The sequence below is a fragment of the Lutjanus erythropterus genome, chromosome 16 (assembly GCF_056507025.1).
Source record: "Lutjanus erythropterus isolate fLutEry1 chromosome 16, fLutEry1.hap2, whole genome shotgun sequence".
Taxonomy (NCBI): Eukaryota; Metazoa; Chordata; class Actinopteri; order Lutjaniformes; family Lutjanidae; genus Lutjanus; species Lutjanus erythropterus.
Window position 1 is genome coordinate 22085270 of NC_139332.1, and position 21244 is coordinate 22106513.

Here is a 21244-nt window from a genome sequence, read left to right on the forward strand (position 1 = left end):
AAAGAAGCTAAACTGGCTCAGTCCAAAGTTACGTGCAGAGGTTTAGTACCAGAATTATGATCAAGTTGTTGCTTTCCAAGTCACTAGTGATTCTCAAGTCTTTGCTTCCAAGTCCCAAGTCAAGACAGGCAAGTCCCAAGTCCTAAACTTTAAGTTTTAAATCCTAAACAAGTCATAATGCACTCTTCACCAAATGTAATGCCATTTTAACAACAGAGCCTCGGCTAACCGGTCTTTATTCACTTTAAATGTTGAATGAGGCTGGAAGTTGTTGCATCTCTGTAATTTTCGACCTGCACGTTTTACATATCTTCCTGAGCAATCAATTTGTTGTTGACCACCACAACATTTTTGCATGTGAAAGTTTTTTTTTTTCTTCCCGGGAATGAAGACCGTCAACTTTATTTGTGTCAAGAAATAAAGGGACTGGAATACTTTTTGGCATAGTTAAGTGACAAGTCTTTTTCAGTTTTGTCAAGTCGAGTAAAATTTGTCACTCAAGTTACACCTCTGTTTAGCACAAAAAACTTGTGTAAAACAAGTGTAAAATTTGCGGTTTTATTTGTGGGTTATTTGCTGAACTATTCTTTGTCCAGGAGCTGTAACTCGCTGTAGTTTCTGCTGATGGCCTACAAATCACTCCTGGCCAAGAAATACTCTAGTATAGTACATAGCACGACGTAAAATAGCATATTTCATTTTTACACTTAGGTGTTTTTGTATGAATAAGACAAACAAGATACCATTAAGTTATGATAACGTTCCGATTTTTTAGCCTTGAGGTGCTAGTTGGCAGATTTTGTCACCTTTGGACACAGCAAGTCTTTACCGAGTTTCCAGTCTTTATTCTAAGCTAAGCAAACTGGCTACTAGTGGTGTTTTGGACAATGGTCTTTTTATTCAACTCTCTGCAAGAAAGTAAATAAACTTATCTTTCAAACTGTCTTAACTATTTCTTTAATTTTGTTCCCTAAGGAGATGTAAATGGAGTAAGTTGTAATTTCATCTGTTTTCTCTCCCCCCAGTCTATCAACCAGGTCTACGGTGGTCACCCAGGATCCTGACTGTCAATACCGATGTGACCAGAGGTCATGATGGTCACACGGGTATAAGAAGACCAGTTCACATCGTTCTACAAAAACCCAGCTTTGCAGTGGATCCAGCCGGACCACTGGAGGCTTCATCTCACAACATTCTTAAAGAAAAACTTTGCACATATTCAAACTTTGCCTGAATCAGAACTTGACAATCAGTTTAGCGAGAGGACCAATGTGAGCAGAGAATCCTCTGCACAGTTTGACTGAAACATAAGCCAATGCCACAACAATGGCAATACTGAACCTAATGAGTTTCTTTATTTAATCGGAAGAAGTGAGAAGAGGTGTGTAAAATACGGGGGTGAAGATGGATTCATGATTTTCCCCGCTACAAGCAGCACACTCGCTTCTCACTCAAGTGGCTGCAGACAAAATGTAGAAAAGGCTTTTTAACAAGCACAATATCCCCTCATGGTGACGCCTGTGACAAACAACCAGCGCGTTGTTGAATCATTTTTGATCCTCGGATACAGGGCCCAAGCAAAGACCTATATTACTATCTGATTAAATCATTTAGTAACATATCTCACTATGATTTCTGCATCCTTTATAGTACAGCCATCTCATCTGAACAGATGCCAAGCAAATCCTACAATCAACTGAATATTGCTTTAAATTCAATCTAAATCCTCTCTTTGGTTACGCTTTCCTTCGGCACACAGTGTAAAGCCTGAACAACAATCTCTTGACTTACAGTGTATAGAAGAAGTATTTCTTAAAGCTACTAAACCTTTTTAATAATGGAGATACTTTACTAAAATAATCTGAGATTATAATGTGTTTTGTTCACTTTGTAATAATAATATTAATCATAACAAAGAATATATATGACGTTTCAAAACAGTGATACAAAGTGCGTCACAGATAAGTCTTGAAGACCTGACATGAAAGAGAAATATAGAAGAAAATATTGAATTTTAAGGGGCATTCCACCGACTTTTACACAGTACAGGAGTACTTTTCAGGCTCTGAAAACAGTTTTGTAATGTTTTCTGTGGTTCTGGAGGAACTTTGTTACATACAGGAAAATAATATCTCACCTTTGACTAAGACTCACTCAATTTATAACAAAAACTTGTTGCTACAAACTAGAAGTATGTTTGATAGATATAAGTATAAACTAGGCAGTATTCCTAGTAAAAATCCTATTGGTTGCATTATGGGAAATGTAGGATCCAACATTTTGGAACTAGACCCACAGGAGGGACTGAGGCCCCATTTACACCTTGTATTAACATGTGATATGTATGTTTATGGATAATGACATCTGATCCATGGACCTTTGCATTTATACCTGATATTATACAGGGTTCATAAAGCTTTTTATGAGTAAAATTCAAGCACTTTCAAGGTTACAAAAACAAAATTTTCCAGGCTCTCAAAGCCTGTGTCATCACATCTAAATTGTTAGTATAAATGCAACTGCAAATTCCTTTATACCCACAGCAATCAATGTGTTTACCAGCTGTTCATATTAACTTTGATTGTATGCTTTGATCATGATTATTTAATGCTCTGTAATTTCCAGAGCAAATGATCAACAGAGGACTGATCCAGCTATGAATGACAAATAAGACAGGGAGATTGTTTCTTTTCAAATATTAAAAGATTTTCAGTTTACATGATTTTTTTTGTGTAGATAAAATAATAGTGTTGCAAATCAAGCATTATTCATTTATATTTAAATTCAAGCAAATCCCTAACCTTGACAGTAGTTAAAATTTAACATTCTTCCAGACTTTTAAGACTTAAATTGAACCCTGTATTAATCTCTGGATCTCAAAATGCAAATTATTCAAGCATGGACAAACAAACATGTTGCATTTCATGCCAAGGAAAACAACATCACGGACGAGTGTTATTCGCTTCTAAATCGTGTTTTTCAAAGGAAGACATGCTAGCTGCTGCTAATACTTGTATTTTTTGGCAGGCAGCTGAAGTTAGCAAGGAGAGGTGGAGTTAAGTGGAGTTTGACAGTAAGGTCTTACTGCATAGAACTGATTTACACCCGGGTTAGATGCGATCACGATGTGAGCCGGACCCCCCACAGATGTGGTCCAGTCCAATGATTCGATCACATTCCAATCACAATGCGTTCTGCGTACATTTAGAGATGCAATATGGAAGAATTTTAATTTAAAACATTCAAAACTTAAAATAAGTTTAGTCTTGACATTATGTAAAAGACGAAGTGTCGTGAAAGTTAGCAGGCTAACCAGCTGACAGCAGCTACAGTTAGCTGCATTTACTCTGATGATATGATTTGCTTGGAATGTGAAGTCAACAAGTGGTCAATTCTTGCATATTGTAGCTTTTAAAGCATTAACACGTGTCCTTTGCCGTATCCAGAGAGGACTTTCAGATACAGATTGCACATTAATTTCAGCTGCAAATGGGGTCTAAGAGTCCAGATATCTGTGCCTCAGCTGCTTCGATTTTTAACATTCTTTCTTATGAAGGCCTCCAACTTAATGGAAATGAAATACTAAATCACTGGAGTGTCCCCTCCTTTTTTCAGGGGTAACCAACTCTACTATACCTATTTAGCAAGGAAGGTTCTTCTATCATGAATTTCTGACAGATGATACTGACAGCTGTAGCTTCTCAGACAGAGTGTTTCTGACGGCGACAGCAAGGCTCCAGCTCATCTTTACTCGACAGTTTCTGATGAAAGCTCGTCTCATGGACAGTTACATCTGAGAGACGGCAAACTAACCAAGCCCTCAAAAATAATGAGTCCACCAGAAAAATCTAAAAATCACAGTCTGCACCATTTTCATTATTTATCTTTTTTGCCTTTTCATGTTTCGTTGTACAGCACTTTGTAACATTGGTTTGAAAAGTGCTGTATGAATCAATTTAAATAACTATGATTATAAACATTATGTGCAACTGGAAACAACTCATATTATAGCAAGTAGTGAATTACTCATCTGTTGTGTTTAATGTTTCTGAAGCATAGATGTGCAACAGTTCTGCATGTGCTTTTTAAATGCGAGGACGAGTAAGTCGAGTTGTTGTCAGATATTATTCTAATGTACAAAAAAGAAAACTTTGACATGGCTTTCTCATTGGAAGGCAACTTTTTTAAATCCAACCTGCTGACTCTTCCGTTTTTTTCAGAAGAGGGTGGCATTCAAGCCTTTTGCATTATACAACATGACAGTACAGAGAGGAATCGCAGACTAACAAACAAAAAGAGGAGAGACCGTGAAAACAACAGAACAATAAAGAGTTTCCACGCAGGGATAATGTAGTATATGTGCATAGGATATGACTGCCTTACAGTCTGTGCCACAGGGCCCAAAATAACAATGCCAATACAAAAAAACTTGTAAACTTTGTATATTAAATGTCATTTTTTTGTAGTCAGGTGATGAATTAATAAGCAGTGTGTTGGTTAACTCTGTATGTTAGTCAGAATCATTTATATTACAGATTTCATGGTTGATATAATTTATCTTAACCTCTTGCCTTTAAAAAGACATTTTCTTTCCAGATAAATATCAATGATACAAAGTTATATGTTTATGTTACCAGAAATGTATAAAATAGCTTAATGTATATTTATTCTTATATGTAAAATGTATTCAAATCAAAGGGTAGGCCTTCAGGCATGTTGAACTTGTGGTAAAAAAAAACTGATTCTTATATTATTAACTCTTAATGCTGCAATCCAGAAACTACAGTGCTATGGTGTGACTGCGTTCATGGGATGAGAGCTGTATAATTTTCCCAGCATAGCACATTTTCTCTTCTTCTGTGGAACAATAAGACAAATTCTTAAAAATATCTCACCTATGTTTGTGTAACCAAAACAGCAGTGGTGCTTTCAACAATACTGGATTGCAGTTTTAAGTATTCTTTTTGAAAATATGCGTTTATTTATTTGGCCTGCATTGCAATACAGTATTTTGAAATGTTATACTGCACTTCTGTTTTCATTTTATGAGAAGCTGCAATCCATAATCTGAAAAGTTATTTATAAAGATAAAATTATATGATATTATACCCATGTATCGTTGAAACTCTCTGTATTAGCTGCAGTGGTACAGTGTGCTACCTCTGAAATCGTGCCCTCATCTCCCGTCTCCGCTGGAATTAAGGATCCTTATTCTGCTTTATATCATAACGTGAGAGGATGCTTTATTCCGTGTATTCAAGACACAACGCTGACAAAAAGTTTAGACAGTCAGGCTCAATTTTTAGTTGCTTGTTCATTGCTATTTTAGGATTTCTTATATATAACTTTCGCCATCGCAGGGCCATTTCTAAAGTTTGTCCTGTTGTATTTAAGTGCCGTTACCATTTACATTCATACAAGTCTCCTTTTAATCATTACAGGATGAGATTGATTGTGTTCTCTCAGGTGTCACAAGGAACACAGAGATATTACTAACAAGAACTTTTGATATCTCCGATGCCAAATGCATAAAAATGTTGAAACACAATCCTTGGCGAAGTGACCATTCAAGCTAAATACAACTAAAAAAAAAAAGCACATGAAATGAAATGAAGGGTCTGTTGTGCTTTTATTTTCCTGGCCCTCATCTCATCCATATAAATAGTTTAATTTACACCTTCTCTTGTATTTTTTTTGTTACATTAAAAAAAGGAACAAGAGCTGCGTTTCTCGGTCCAAATGAAAAACGTGACAAATGCTCCAGCGTAATAAAACTTGGCGAGGGATTATTATTGAAGTTACTGTCAAAGAAGAAGTGCTTTATGTTTACAGAACCATGACGTTTTAGAGGATATACGAACCTTTTGTTGACCCAAGGGAGAAGAACTGCCGCTTTGCTGCAGCTAAAGCAGGACCTAATAAATGAAATGAGATGATATCTTGTATATTTTGAATAAGGGTATTTAACATCTATCGACATATTTATGTTTCTAAAAATGGATGTATAGCATTTAGGAATGAAACAAAGTATTTTTCTTGGCAGCTATTATTCTGCGCAATTGATCTACTGTGTCACAAATATATAGTTGGTGGGATTTCTGACTTGAATTGGGCCTACTGGATGTAATACCTTAATTTACTTGACTTTTCTTTTGAAATAAGCCATGCCCCATGGATAAGCCATACCCTCCAGTCCCCCTGATGTTGTATGGTGGATGTTTAATGTTGGTAGTTTTATTTATAATGGTAGTTATTGTAGGTATGATTGCGCTTGTAATTATTATTATTAGTGTAAGTATACTTGATTGATATGATTTGTTTTGTTTGAACAAAGGGAATGTATTCATTTTTCAGGTGATTTTTCCGAGTGATTTAAATAAACTAATAAATCCCTAATTCAAGATCTTTTATTTTAAGTACACAACTTTAGCATTTTTTCAAAAACTTAATGGTACAAACACATGACATTGCATTAAATTCTGTGAGGGCAGGAAGTTAAGTAATATCTGAAGTAAAGCATTCTTTGGATCGAAGATTTGTATAAGACGTACATTTATATGAGGTATTTACATAATGTGATAAGGAATCCAAGAGACACAGTCGTGCAACATCCTCGGTCTGTCAGTCATTGTGGAGGAGGTGTAAGGTTCAAGTCTCAAGTGCTGGATGTGTAAACTGGAAGCTGTTAGTGCTGCTAACACGTCCACCATATCAACTTCTCCAGATAAGAATAAGATTAAATGCCAGATGTTGTGTTTTCAGCTTGTTCTGCTGCCCTCAAGAGGCCAAAAAAAATCTTTAAATATTTGTTTAATGTTTAAAAAAAAAAGGGGGGTAATGCTGAGGTTGACTAATACAGAATCCCTGACAGTTTTCTACGTTTCATCTTATATTTTCTCTCCTGTTTGTGACTTAAAGGTCCAGTGCCTAAGATAAATATATTAAAGGCGCAACATGAATGACCCTCACGTTCTAAAATGAGTATTTGAGTAATTTAGTTGGAGCCAAAGTATAATATACAATCTGTGGTTGAAGTTAACAAAGTTAAAGATGAATTACGCTTTTTTCTTTCTTTTCTTTTTTTTTTTTTAAATATCACAATAATATCATTATCTAGAATCTTTTGTCAGCAATAATTTTGTAGTGAACTTCTGAAATCATGACAGCCCTACTGTATATTATGCCTCAATTTTGCTCAGGAACACCCTGACAGCTCTGGCTTTTATGTGCCCAAACACAGTTTGCCGATTTCAGTTTTATATTCAACACAATCCTCCCGAAGCCCATGCAAACCAACCTCGTTCAGCTCATGATAGGCCTCGCCTCAAGTCCAATCTGTCGCGTCTGTCTACCCCGCTTTCTGTTTGCTGCATATCACTACCAGCAGTGATCCCTCAGTCTAACCGTCCCCACAATCTGCTGATTTTAACGCTCTCAACATGATGATTGACTTCTGCAAGCCTCCACACTCAAATAATGAAGAGATGATCCAACCCGGTCAAGATACAACACCAAATAACACTCCTCCAACCAATCACAGCCCATCCTCTCATGTCACTCATCACAACCAGGCTTACCACGCTCTTGTGTCATTTGAACGGCTGAGCTGGCGGTGGGATGTCAGCTGCTCTCCATCAGAGATCTGCATGATGCCAGAGGACTGCAGACAACCACCTGTCTGACACCCTGCATGCATCACTTTCACAGCTCCTTCACTTTCTTCTCGCTCGCTGTCACACTGACGAGTCATGGACACCTGTAATGTATTTATGCACAGTCAGCTGTTAGATTTCTGCTCTATAATTTGGGTTCTAGCATTTTTTTTCTTAAATAATTTATCATGAAAATGTCAGTGCACCATCTTTAAATGTGTCAATACATCTTGAATGAATTCTGATTTCCTGAATTAATTAGTCTTTTCCACTGTCAAAAACAGAAAAGTTATTATGTTTCCTGAATTCAAGTTATTTGTGAATCCTTCATCCTTCAGGATGCTTTTGTTGACTGGTGAGTTTACTCAAGCATCAAATCAGTTAAATACAATTTTGAATGTTTTTTTTAAACTTCACTAAATCTCTATAAAACTATGAGAATATTATAGGATTCAAAGAATCAAATGCAATAATCCAACGCATCGATTCCTAGAAAATGATGCCAACCCTGAGAGTTAATGTGTATCCAAGTTAATGTGTGTACAATCAGTTTGAACCTTGTTCAGGTTTTTAAGTTGATCAACAACGCCATCTTGTGGTGGACTGGGATCACTGAAGGCAGAATTCGAAGCATGAGAGGATTTTCCATGACATTTTTCAGCAGTGCTACATTTCAGACAGTTTAGACTGACAGAATTCAGACTTTTAACATATTTTGTTCAGGAATTGATTACGCTACTACAATACAGAATTTTTGCAAATTTATTTCACAGGTATTTTATCAAATTAGAATTGAAACCAGAGTTGTTATAGTTTTGTATGTTTTGTTAATTTTATTTTTATTTCACCTCTACTTTTTGTTGAGTAAGAGTAGGTTTGCTTGTTGTAGTTTAGCTTTTATTGTGTATTGTTTTGTTTTATTTTAGAGGGGATTTGTCTGGGGCAGGAAGTTAAGAATAGTTTAGAAGTTTAGTTTTCTTAGTCTGGTAAATTCACTATTTAATTTCGTTCGTTTCTGTTTTTTCTAAAGTGACGTTTTTTATTTGCTTCAGATAACAAAATTTTATTTCACATTTAGTTCAAGTTTTTAGTTTAGCTTTAGTTAACTATAATAATCTTGATTGAAAGCCTTGAGACAGAATGATGCATCTCAAGGGGTTTATCCTGATATATGATCAAATTTGAATCACACACACACATTGAAACATATATGCATACAGATAGAAATACATAAATACCAAAATATACACACATTAATACATACAGAAACATACATACATACATATATTGTATACATATATATATATACACTCTGATCCTTGCAAGAATGTTTCAGAGAAAACACTGCATGTTTACAGCACATTATATGGTGCAAATTTGTAATACAATGGGTGATGTGAAAAAAAGAGGACAAGCAGTAAAAAGTTTAGGTTAGGAACAATTTTATTCACAAACTTCAAACAAATGACAAAAATGTGTTCACACCAGGACAAGACAGCCACGATCCAGACCTACAGTGCAGTGATATTAATTGTTCCAAACTGCAGAGATAGACACTTGTACAATAGCAAACTATTGTATAGTATTTCATGTTAATAATACAACAATAAGAAGAAGATGGAGAAGAAAGGTAAAAGGAGGGACAAATTTGTAGTGAATATGTGAAAGAAATTAATCTTTTTATTATGTCTTCACTGAATAAGAATAAGTCGTACAGCCCATTCAGACAGCTTAAAGTGTCAAATACAAGACCCACAAAAGCTTAGGCGTGTTTAAGATGCGGGGTATTCTGAACAGATTTGAAATATACATTATCCATATCCCGAAAGGAAAAGACACAGACGCAAACTCTTTAAAGGGATAGTTCAGATTTTTTGATGAGGGGCTCAGTGTATTACCTACAGTAGACGAGGTTCAACACACCCACAGTTTAGAGAGTTAGTCACTTAAAAAAGGCAGACCTAAAACAATATCCTTTTAAGGAATTACATCTTAATCTTGCTATACAGCCTGTGTTGTATAGCAGGTAAGTGGTGTTATTGCCAATGCCCACAGTACGTTGTAACTGTACGCTGTATTTAAAATATTTTGACTGCTTCACCTGGCCATCAGAAAGACTTTTCTGACGAGAAACCGCCCTTACATGGCCTCAATTTGTCAATATGTTTGTGTTATTGTGTGATTTCTGTGTTTTAAAAGCTTGGTTTGGATTCACCAAATCACCTAATAACGCAAGCAAGCTAACTGATCGAAGCAACTGTAGACCTTTGTTCTGTGACGCAAAATCACCGTTTTTGCCAATGGAGTGTGGCGGCTTTGAAGAGAGCAATATTTGACTTATGTAACAGCAGACTCCTGTTGGAAAAGGTTGTCTGACAGCATCGAAAGTGGTGAGAAATATTCTAACTATAGTGTACACTTAAACCGGTATCTTTTTTAGGTGGCTAAAGTAGCTTTTGCTGCAGCCCCTATGCACAGCTGTACGTTGCTTAGCTTCTGTGCTGGTGCACCTTCAAAAAAATCTGAACAATCCCTTTTAAAATAACACAACTGTGTTTGATAAATCTAAAGAATTGGATCATTGCGTTGAGCCCTTACAGGTTTGACACTACCGTTGGAAGTGTTGGCAGAGGTACATATCTCCTGGTGTCAGTTTGGGTCATCTGGCTGTACATTTTACTGAGTGGAATGGCGAGCTCCCTGGCGTGTCCTGACCCCTCCTCAGAAGTCATGCCATAGGGAATCTTGGACATAATGGCGAGGTTCAGCTTGAAGAGCACATTGTGGAGCGCCACGCGGTACTCTTTCCTCACCAGGCAGTAGATGACCGGGTTGAAGCAGCTGCTGGTGAAGGCCAAGCAGTTGGCCAGAGGGAAGAAGTATGTTTGAGCCGAGAAGTACGAGGGGCTGATATCAACGATGTCGAGTTGAATCAGGACGCTCCAAAGTGTGAGGATGTTGTACGGGAACCAGCAGGTGCAGAACGAGAGCACCACAACTGCCACAGACTTTGAAACGTCAGCCCTTTTCCGAGAGTTGCTGCCCTTCAGTTTGTGGCGACAGAGGAAGCGCAGCAGGAGCAGGTAGGAGACGGTTATGATGGCGTAGGGCAGCAGAAATCCCAGCACCACACGCAGGAGCTGGTTTATTCCGAGCCAGGCCGTGCCATCTGGGAAGCGGAGCAGGCAAGTGGTGTCGTTGCCACTGCCCACAAGCTTCAGGTCAGCAAACACAGCTCGGGGTGCTGCTGCTATGAGCGCTGCGGCCCAGATGAAAGCTGTGGCGACCGGAGAGGTGCAGGATCTGCTGCAGAGCGAGGCGCTGGGTTTGAGAGCGGTAGCCACATAGCAGTAACGGGTCAAACTCATCGCTGTGAGGAAGAAGCAACTGGCAAAGACATTGAGACCAGTGAGCAAGGACACGGCCTTGCATGTGGCCAAGTCAAATGGCCAGTTGTAGTCCAGAGCAATGTCCATGGCCCAAAATGGCAAGGCCATGGAGAAGAGGAAGTGGGCCACAGCTAGGTTGAACACAAAGAAGTTGATGCTGCCTGTGGTGATGGTGTGAGTGGAATAGAGCAGGAACATCACTAACAAGTTCCCCAACACTCCCGCTGTAGCAACAATAAAGTACACAACAGAGATAAGTATTCTGAGCCAGGGGGAGCTGTCATCAACGATCTCCAGCCAATCCACGCTCGAGTTGTGGAGGATGGGGTGGGAGCTGTTACAAGGGCTGCCACTGCAGCCAGTCAGGATGCTGCTGAAAAGCTCAAGTCTCTTGTAATCAGAGTCTGACATGCTGAGTGTTCGAGTTGTCCAGCTGTTTTAGCTACTTGAGATGGTTCCGCTTGTCCCTCTTGTGCCAGTAATGAACTAAAAATGTTTAGTTGTCTGTCTGTTTGTTAGCTGACAGTCATCTATCTCTGCAAGGAAAGAGGAAATGATTACTACATAATAGGCGCTGCAGTTTATTAGCAAATAAGTACATTAGCCTGGTCAGATAAACAGATTATACTAAAGTGTTAGCCACAGAGCTAGATAATCCAATTTAGATCTCCCAGAATCAAACTTCTCTCAGAGGAAATATGAATAAAAAGATGAAGCAATTAAACTAATTTCAGCCTTTGAAGTGAAAAAGCCTGTCAAAAGTCCTCCAGAGTCACTTTTTATCATATAATCTACATGAATTTGTGTCATATATTAATCTGGGCAGGTTCAGTGCTAATCACAGCCAGATGTGTGTTCCAAATGTGAGCTTTCACTACATATTACATCTACCAGATAAGGCATTTATTATTCTTCATTTAGTACAACAAGGCAAAAAAACTTTTGAAAATTAGTTTTCGAAGCAACGTGAAATAACAAAAATCCCCCATACAGTTTACATGATTAACACCTGGATTAAAATATATTTTGACCTCAATGTTTCAGAAAATGTGTTGAAAGACAACAAGATTCATAAAATGGTTCATTTTTGCAAAAAAAGTTATTAGATCAGCAATTTTAAAGGGATACTTTGGATATTTTGAAGTGGGGCTGTATGAGGTATTTCTATATCAGTGTATTACTTACAGTAGATGTCAGTCGACGTGCCCCAAATTTGGAGAACCAGCAGGAGTACCTGTGCAGAAAATTAAGCAATGTGCCGCCATGGACAGTGTCAGCAGAAAAACATATTTTAGCCACCTAAAATAATCAATATTGTTTGAAGTGTACGCTATATTTAGAATAAATAATTCACCACTCTTCCTGTCAGACAGGCTTTTCCAACAGGAAACTGCTGTTATATAACTATTGTGTCAGTCTTTCCAAAGCCACCAGACTCCTTTGGCAAAAGCAGCAATTTTACCTTGCAAAACACAGGAGTTACTTCCAGGTGCAGTCTATTGCTGCCTCATTCTGTTAGTTTGTTTGTGTTACTGTCTGACTGCTGTGTTTTAAATGTTTAGCTCAGATTCACTATAGTCACACAAAGGCGCAAGAAAACAAAATAATCAAGGCAGTAGACCAGCATGTCTGTGAGGTAAAATTACTGATTCTGTCAAAGGAGTTTGGTTGCTTTAGAGAGAGCGAAATTTATCTGGCTGTCAAGGTAGAACAGTGAAAATACTATACATAAATATATAGATATATAAGTTTAAATATAGGGCACATTTAAACTGATATTCTTTTTTAGGTGGCTAACATATCTTTTGCTGCTGATCCTGTCCACAGCAGTACATTGCTTTGCTTCCTACACTGGTACTTCTGTTGCTTCTCCAAACTGCAGGCATCTACTGTAGGCAATACACTGACTATTGATAAGTACTTCATACAACCTCACTTAAAAAAACCCTGAGCTATCCCTTTAAATTTCTCCTGACATCTTGGGATTCATTACATGATCATTCAATCATTTTCAGCAGTTACTGGATATTTTTAAGTCCAAAAATGACCAATAAATAGACATACAGACTGTGTACCTGTATCATCCTAAAGCTTGCAGTGGAGTTACTGTATTTGTGGGCGAAATTACTAGTAAAGGTTAAAGAGTAGAAATTTTGTTTAGAATTACTTAATGCAACAGTATTGAATGAACCGTTTGATCCAGTTTCACATACTGTATTCATGCGAGTACATTTCTTTAATCAAAAATGTGTACAAATCATTTGTTAACTCCAAGTAGAATAATGATATTTTCAAGCCAAGCACCAGAGACTGTAGTTCAGAGACATTTCTCTCCTTCAAAGCTAAAATATGTCATGTTTACATTTATTTCTAACCTTGTGATCAATGTTCAGTGTATAAAGAACCAAATCTAAACTCTAAAGTTACAGAGAGCTCTACCAGACTCACAGTTTTCCTTTAGAATAACTACATAAACAGTAAAATATACTGAATGTGCCTGTTTAAGCTCTTTTAGTTTACTGTTGATCCAATTTTAGCGCTTTCAAATTTCTCACACAAATAACATAGAAGTAAAACTCACCTGAATCTCATAGAGGAGGTCAATTTTCAGCTCCAGCTCTGCTGCACAACAGAGAATTATCTCGAAGGCAGACACCAACAACAAAGTGGATGTAGCCCACCCTGAATTTATGCTCCACCCCATCATATTTTTCACTCTGCATGTTCAGACTGACTGGAAATCCCCAACAAAGGGGAGAATAACCCGAAGAAGTTTGGGGGAAACTGGGACATCGGTCTGGCAACTATTGTTTTATTAGTTTTGCAGTGAAGATAGAAAAATCTCTCCATGTCTTGACTTCTTAATCCTAAGAGATAGATTTCGTTCCTTTTTCTTAAACTTATTGACTTTTTCTTCTGTTTTAATCTGTCTTTCCTCGCAATTTTAATCCAGTTTGGTTGATAGCAGCCATCATGCAGTTCATAGTATTTATTCAGACACATGTACATGAAGCAGAACGTACAGTGGCTAATGGCAGTCACATTTTGGAGATCTAATCTATCTAATCATCTCGATTATCCACCACTGTGTATTTTGATGCCGACTTGGACTCAGATGTAGACGCACGAATTAAAAAAAAACAAAAACACTTTCTATTATTAAAAGAGCAAATCTGCAGGATTGTGTAGTTTTAGCAAACATATGTGACCTTCCTGTCTTGATGCTCACTGGAACTGTTACCTGCTGTTTTGTAGCTTAACTGCTGACTTTTTTTTGTTCTGCAACTTGTTTTGTAACATTGTGTTTGGAGAAGTGCTGCATGTATAAATTAATTAATTAAGTAAGTAAGTTAATAACAAATGGGCCAACTGGGTGTTTGTCAAGTTTATTGTTTATTTGTTTGATATTTTATGCCTGCTGCCATTTTCTATATTTTTCACCTGCAAATACCAATTTTTCTTAATCAACCAAACCCGATACATAAAATTTCTCATAAACTCATTGTTTAATCTTTAATATAACATTAAACTAAATTGAACACACACAACTAATCTTTCTGCAGAGTGAACAGTTCAGATTAAAGGGTTAATAACAGAGAATCCAAGTAAGAATGTGATTAACACGTTGACGGTGGTGCTAAATGTACTTAGATCTTACAGGTGAAAAAATATTATGAGACACTGACAGAAAAGTGCAGCACAGCCTATTTGTTTTTTGTTTTTTTTTTCTATTTATATCAGGGGCATTGCTTGAAGATTAGATTGAGCTGCAGAAATGACTCTTCATTATGAATCGTTGATAGTGGAAAGAACATCAGCACTGAATGACAAAATGAGATTATGTTGGAATAGGCGGAAGAGTGGGGAAGTTGATTAATGCTGGTCTGTCTAAACTGAGCCATCTTCAGAAGCTAGCTGAACAAAACATGCAGCTGTGTTGCTCGAGTGTTTTCAACATGTTACAGAATAACATAGAAACTTCTTCCTGCGTTTTCCTCTTTGAAACTGCTTTATTTTAATGCTGCTACAATAAAGACCCTAAATAGTGACTGAAACTGAAACTTTTGCTACATTTTCTTTATAAAACAGATGTTTTAACCAATAGGGATAAAAACAAACTGGCATATAAATAAGCTTTTTAAGCATTTTGCTTTATATTCAGCTTGACTTTGTTACTGATTCACAAACAAACGTGGTATTTGAACTGACACATACTAATTAGTCTATTATTTCAAGCACAACAGCAAAACACCCAACAGTGTGAGAAATACACTTATTTGCTTTCTTGCAGAGTTAGATGAGAAGATTGATCCCACTCTCATATCTGTCCAGTAAATATTACGTTACAGCCGGTAGAATCAGAATCAGGTTTGCTGTCCAGTAAGTTTGCACAAACAAGACATTTGCCTTGGTGATTTTGATGCATAAGAAAACACAGAGAAAAATGCAAAGAAAGATATGAAAGCAAGCACTACAAGTCAGGAGGTGCAAATAGAAAACAGAAAATTTGACAATTAGATATGAAAAACATCACTGAGGTTATACTGAATGAATGAAAAAATATATGTACATCATGTAATAGCTGTTCAGTTCTGCAGAGGAGTGTGCAAAGTATTCACCAGGGTGTGAGAATATTTGAAATGTGCAAGATTATAATCCAAAAAATATGTAGTCCAAAAAGGATGTGCATTAATATACTAGCTGATTAGCTTAGCATAGCACAGCATAGAGACTAGAAACCGTAAAACAGACTGGTTCTGCTGCTCACAATAACAAGGCTAACATGCTGATGTTCAGCAGGAATATTTAGCATATTAGAGCCAGCACATGAACACTGCTAATTAACAACAACAATGGAAAGATTGAAATTTTGACGACAGAGCTACGTTATGAAGCTGTAGTTATTGCAATTAATCTTATGAGGGTCACAGAAGTCTGTACTACATTTCATCTGTTCAAGACTTGAAGGTAAAAATAAAAACTGTCAACCTGCTGGTGGCACAAGTAGAGAAGCTGGGGATCACCATGTAAGTAAGATTTATCCAGTGGGCACTGACTGGGCACCAGACAGTTGTGAAGGTATTTCAGTCTGGTCTAAAGTTGTGGTCACCGCCACAGAGCCATGCCATGGCTGACAATGAGCCGTCCTTGCCCTGACTCCAATTCAGCCTCTTAAGTGAAATAAAACTGAAATTAATTTTTTACGAAGAGACAAAACACCACTGAACAAGTCTGAGAGTAAATGTATTTTCCTACTTTCCCCCCCTGCTTGATCGTGCAGATTGTTGTTGTTTTGCCTGAGGTTGCTGGATGAGTATGAAAATTGATTGCATTCTTTATTTAGCAAGATACTGAAGGTTTCAATTTATTTTACAATTGGGTAATATAGCATTCTTGAGTTTCTGGGGAAACACAATGCTTACACTTTGTTAAACGTTAAATTTAGGAGCCATGAGTGCCCAAAAAATGGTTTATGTATCTCTGTGTTTACTCTTTTTGATGAATGAACCCAGTTCCCGAAACATTTCAACAGATGCCGTTGCCAAAACATGTCTTAAGTATCCAGTCCCTCCAAGCCAAAACTGTGTTGTTTTTTTTTAAAAAAATAAAAAAATATATAAATTATACTTCAAATTTTGCATGAAACTGAGTCAGATGGGGGAATGCTCTTTACGATGGCACAAATCCTTTATTAATAATGTACAAAATCTTATAGATTCAGGATCAAAAAAGACCTGAAGATAATCTTTACATCCATCCACATGCTTTCTCATATAGTCTACAGTCAAACTTTTATTAGATGATATGTCTAGGAACTATGACAAAATAACACATATATGATATTTTAGTAAAATATGCTTATGCACATTCGCTGCTGTCATAAACTTAAAGTAGAATTGATGCCTTCTTCTTTTTGGGTGCCTCTTTGATATGTTATTTACATATTTGGATTCATGCTGGCTACATGGTGTGTGGATATGTCAGCATTCCCCGAGTTGCTGCAGTCCACAGTGAATGAACAGTCACGATGTGACTTTGTCGCCAGCCTTTGTGAAATGAGAATACAACACTTCACTGTGTCACAAAGGAGGAGGCCTGGGCTCCCTGCAGCACATTTCCTATGCTTTCTTCTAAAGTGTGCCCTCTGGTGACAAATGTCTGACCCAACAACACGCAGAGGAGCCCAATTCCCCGGTGATGGAGGGAGAAGTCGCTCCAGAAAGGAATATATCATACATAAAAAAAAACAGAAACCAAAAGCTTTTGGTCATATATACTGTTGCTGTTTTTATGTGTTCATAATCTTATTTTACAGTCACCTGCTGTGCAACAGACTTATTTAAGTTAGTAAATTATCATGTTTGTTGCTATTGCCATTAGTTTTGCTGTAATTTTGTTAATCTTAATCATGATGAAAATAACACATTTCCAACTGACTAAACCATAGCAGTCCACATAAAAAGTGGATGCTATCTTAATAATTTTGCACCATAAAAATAAATATGCAGCCTAATCCACTGAGACATCCATAAACACAAAGTGTTGACTTTCTGATTTGGAATTTGGAAAGTTGACGATGTAATTAGGAGAAGTTCAAAGAGATGAAATCACCACGACTGTTTCTAGCTACAAAAATACCGAAATACACTGAGAATACAGCTGCTGTTTAATTAGGAACATGTAGCCCTGCAATAAATCCTACCTTCATGAAGGTTACATGGAAATCTTCTGTAATTTTGAAAAAGTCACAGTAAGAATAACATTCATATTGTTACCAGTATTTCACTATGAATATTAACTGTATTGAAATAACCTACAATAACCTAATATTTTGCCCCTTATTTTATGGTTAAATTCTGTTGAAAATATGTGTATCAAATATCAGACAGAAGGTACAAAAGATCATTTATCTGTGAATCATTCAATCATTATTTTATTGAATTTCAAAATCTGCATCATTCCACCACAATCACAAATATGCTGTCAAACAAAGCGATTAAAGATTGAAATGTCAATCTACGATAAATTTAGACTTGAAACTGGGATATTTCTATGCATTTTTTATATTTGCAATCTGCTCTCATTATGATGACTTGAATGCTGCAAACAATTATTAGTAAGTGAGCACTTGCTAATAATTGGCTTTTAATTGATTTTCACTAAAACTATTCCTTGGATATCATATGTGTATGTTATACTGACCAATTCACATTATGATTAGAATATAATTATATTGTTTTTGCCTCCCACAAGGCCAAAAAAAAAGGTTCCCATTAGAAAAAAAAGAACAATATCAACTGAAATGTGCCAAATTTCCAAAAAGCAATGATGAAAAGTTAAATATGATGCAAAATATCATATATGTAATTGCTACATATCCAATAAACACTTTAATCTCAACTTGAATTTTCTGGAAATTCTTTTATGTGTCAGGCTTTACAGGGTGAATAACACAGGGATTAAGTATTAGAACACCTCAGTGTAAAACAAAGCAATTGAACAGCACCACAAACTACAGCCTCAGAAATTCACTAGTCATTTCAATCAACACCCTGAAGTCTTAAAACAAGAGTCAGACACTGGTAAGAACATCGAAATAGGTTTTGCTTGCTGTAGTCATTCCTCCTCCTCTTCCTTCGCACTGGTCATTAAAATACGCCTGCTGAGCTGCAATCAAGGGGCAGTAATAAGAGGGAATTTTAAACCAAAAAGGCTGTAACTTTGATTTATCTAAATCAGATTACTGCTTCAGATAAAGTTCTGACACATTCTTGTAGAGAGGGAGAATTCTGGATTTTGTCCTACATGCTTACTTTCAAAACATGTCAGGAAGGGCTCTTTCAATGGCCAGTATGAACAAGAGAAATGTTTAGGTTACACAACCAAGCTAAAATGTAATAATTTAAGAAAAGAGCAGGAAAAAGAGCAGCTGTTGCTGGCTGCTGCTTGTTTTGTGGTGGAACTAGAAGTGAAGAAAGGAACACTTTATCATGTTCGATCTGCCATAGAACCTCCGAGAGGGCACTTTTTCAACTTAGTCCACCAGTGATGACATCACATACAAATAGGATAAACTCACAGCTGAGTGCTACTACTAATAGTAAGATTAGCCTTTGGAAACTGAGTTCACTCATTGTTGAAGTTTTGAAAGAAAAATTCTTTCCTGTTATTGCCTGATGCACGACTTCAGATACTCAGCAATCTGGGGTCTCTGTTACTGTATTTTTTCTTCATAATGCAGCACACATTTTCAAAGGGAGACAGGTCTGGACTGCAGGGAGGCTGGTCCAGCACCTGAATTCATTTACTACAAAGCCACGCTGCGTTAGCACATGCAGCACGTGTTGTGACATTGTCATGCTGAATTGAGCAGGACGTCTCTGAAAAAGACGATGTGTTGCTCCAAAACCTCTATGTACCCTTCAGGGTCAATACGGCCTTCACAGATGTGAGAGTTACCCATGATGCCATGGGCACTAACACACCCAGTAACATCACAGATGCTGGCTTTTAAGATTTAATATCTTTACTGGCATGATGATGTTAAAACCTAACTGATAACTAAAATGAGGCATTTTAATTTGACTTTTTTTGTATTTCTGTGAATTTGTTGACATGTTTGGATATAAGACTACTTCTGTAAATCACCCAAATTAAAAAAAAAGATCAACCATTTCACCATTTGGCCACACCACTGCCTCTGAGGGCCACTAGATGGTGATCTGAAGCCTACTGACTGAGAATGGCTGATATAATCTACCTAACACAAAAAGTAACACAGTAATTCTGAGTTACTTAGATTAGTAGCTGTAATATATGTACTGTTTGGGAAATTGTTATCCCTTACTCTACTCATTACTGGGTAAAGTAATAATATTACAGTAATATATTACTGAGTAATATGCAGGAGAAATGGATCACATGTAATGAGATTACAGTATTTGAATACAAAAAATGTAACTGTATTCCATCACAGTTCTAGATAAAAAAAAAAAAAAGATGTAATCAGATTTCAGATGCTTTAGTAAAAATGTGGATTATTAGCAGGATTACACTTTTATAATACATTCTAAAATAAAGAACATTATAGTTTACTGCCATGCACACACATTACAACACTTCAGCAACACTAACCTAACCTGTCAACAGTACTTTTACTGAACAACATGTTGGGACTGTAGCTGGTGATGCTGGTGACCAGAATGGTGTGCTGGTAAAAACACAAACTTAAAGTAAACTGTAATAAACTTATTCTGAGTGTCAATAAACCTACAATGAACATATTGTAGGCTAAACAATGTCACCATATTTAATCCAAAATAATCAAGTAACATCACTTTAATACTGTGATACTTGAATTTTGTATTTTTATATCATAATTATGACTTACCATGGGGAATTTTTTTGTTTTAGGCTACTGGTGGAAATATGGTACAATTTCACCATATTTTGTACTGAGATAATCCAAAAGTAACGGAAAGTAATCTAACTGAGTTACTTGGATTAGTAACTGTAATGTCTTTAGTGGCCGGACTATTGCCATTGGATTATGCAATTTGGACACAAAAAGGTAACTGTATTCTATTACAGGTACAGATTAAAAAAAAAAAAAGATGTAATCAGATTACAGATACATTTAGTAAAAGTGGGCATTATTAGCTAGATTACAATTTTACAATACATTTTAAAAGGAAATAGCATTACGGCTTGCTACTGTGCACATTACAAGTCTCACATCACCATCAACCTGAACAATATGCTCAACCTCAACCCTGGTAACGTGTTTCTCTCTTCAAACTCTTGAAATTTCATCCTGTTTTGTGTAATGTTACTTTTTATCTCACAATTTAATTTTCAAAAATCTTATAATTATGACTTTTTGTGTCACGATTATGAGTTCGTTTGTTTTTAATAAAATAATTACCGTGGGTATATTTTTTTTCTGTAGCTGGTGGAAAAAGGTTTCCACACTAATATTAATGAACATTTACCTTTGTCCTATCACTTCCATATAATCTTGAGAAAACTGCCGTTAATCTAAACGTTCCCGGTCGCGCGCGCGCACCGGTCAGTTACCTCAGTGTCGGTGAATGGGGCAGAGCCGCGCACACGCACGCCACGCACAGATCACTCGTCCTCGTTATTAACGTTAATAACGTTATCTCTCGCGTCACTCACTGATGTCCCCAACAACGACGACGA

General features: G+C 36.8%; 2 protein-coding genes across 4 annotated transcripts in view; one reads left to right on the plus strand and one right to left on the minus strand.

The window, feature by feature from the left end:
* Window positions 1-3132, plus strand: part of LOC146313096 (ras/Rap GTPase-activating protein SynGAP-like) — an 89846-nt gene extending 86714 nt beyond the window's left edge. For all 3 annotated transcript variants that reach the window (XM_084738719.1, XM_084738721.1, XM_084738720.1), the window contains one exon: window positions 1026-3132. In XM_084738719.1, the coding sequence (XP_084594845.1) occupies window positions 1026-1064 (39 nt within the window). In that variant the 3' untranslated portion in view covers window positions 1065-3132. The remainder of the gene's footprint in view (window positions 1-1025) is intronic.
* A 6998-nt stretch (window positions 3133-10130) lies between these two features.
* Window positions 10131-13695, minus strand: LOC146313097 (relaxin-3 receptor 1-like). The gene is made up of 2 exons (XM_084739279.1): window positions 13623-13695; window positions 10131-11577 (listed from the first exon to the last, which is right to left on the minus strand). The coding sequence occupies exon 2, from the start codon at window positions 11450-11452 to the stop codon at window positions 10247-10249; it is 1206 nt and encodes a 401-aa protein (XP_084595405.1). The 5' UTR covers window positions 11453-11577; window positions 13623-13695; the 3' UTR covers window positions 10131-10246.
* Window positions 13696-21244: the final 7549 nt, after the last annotated feature.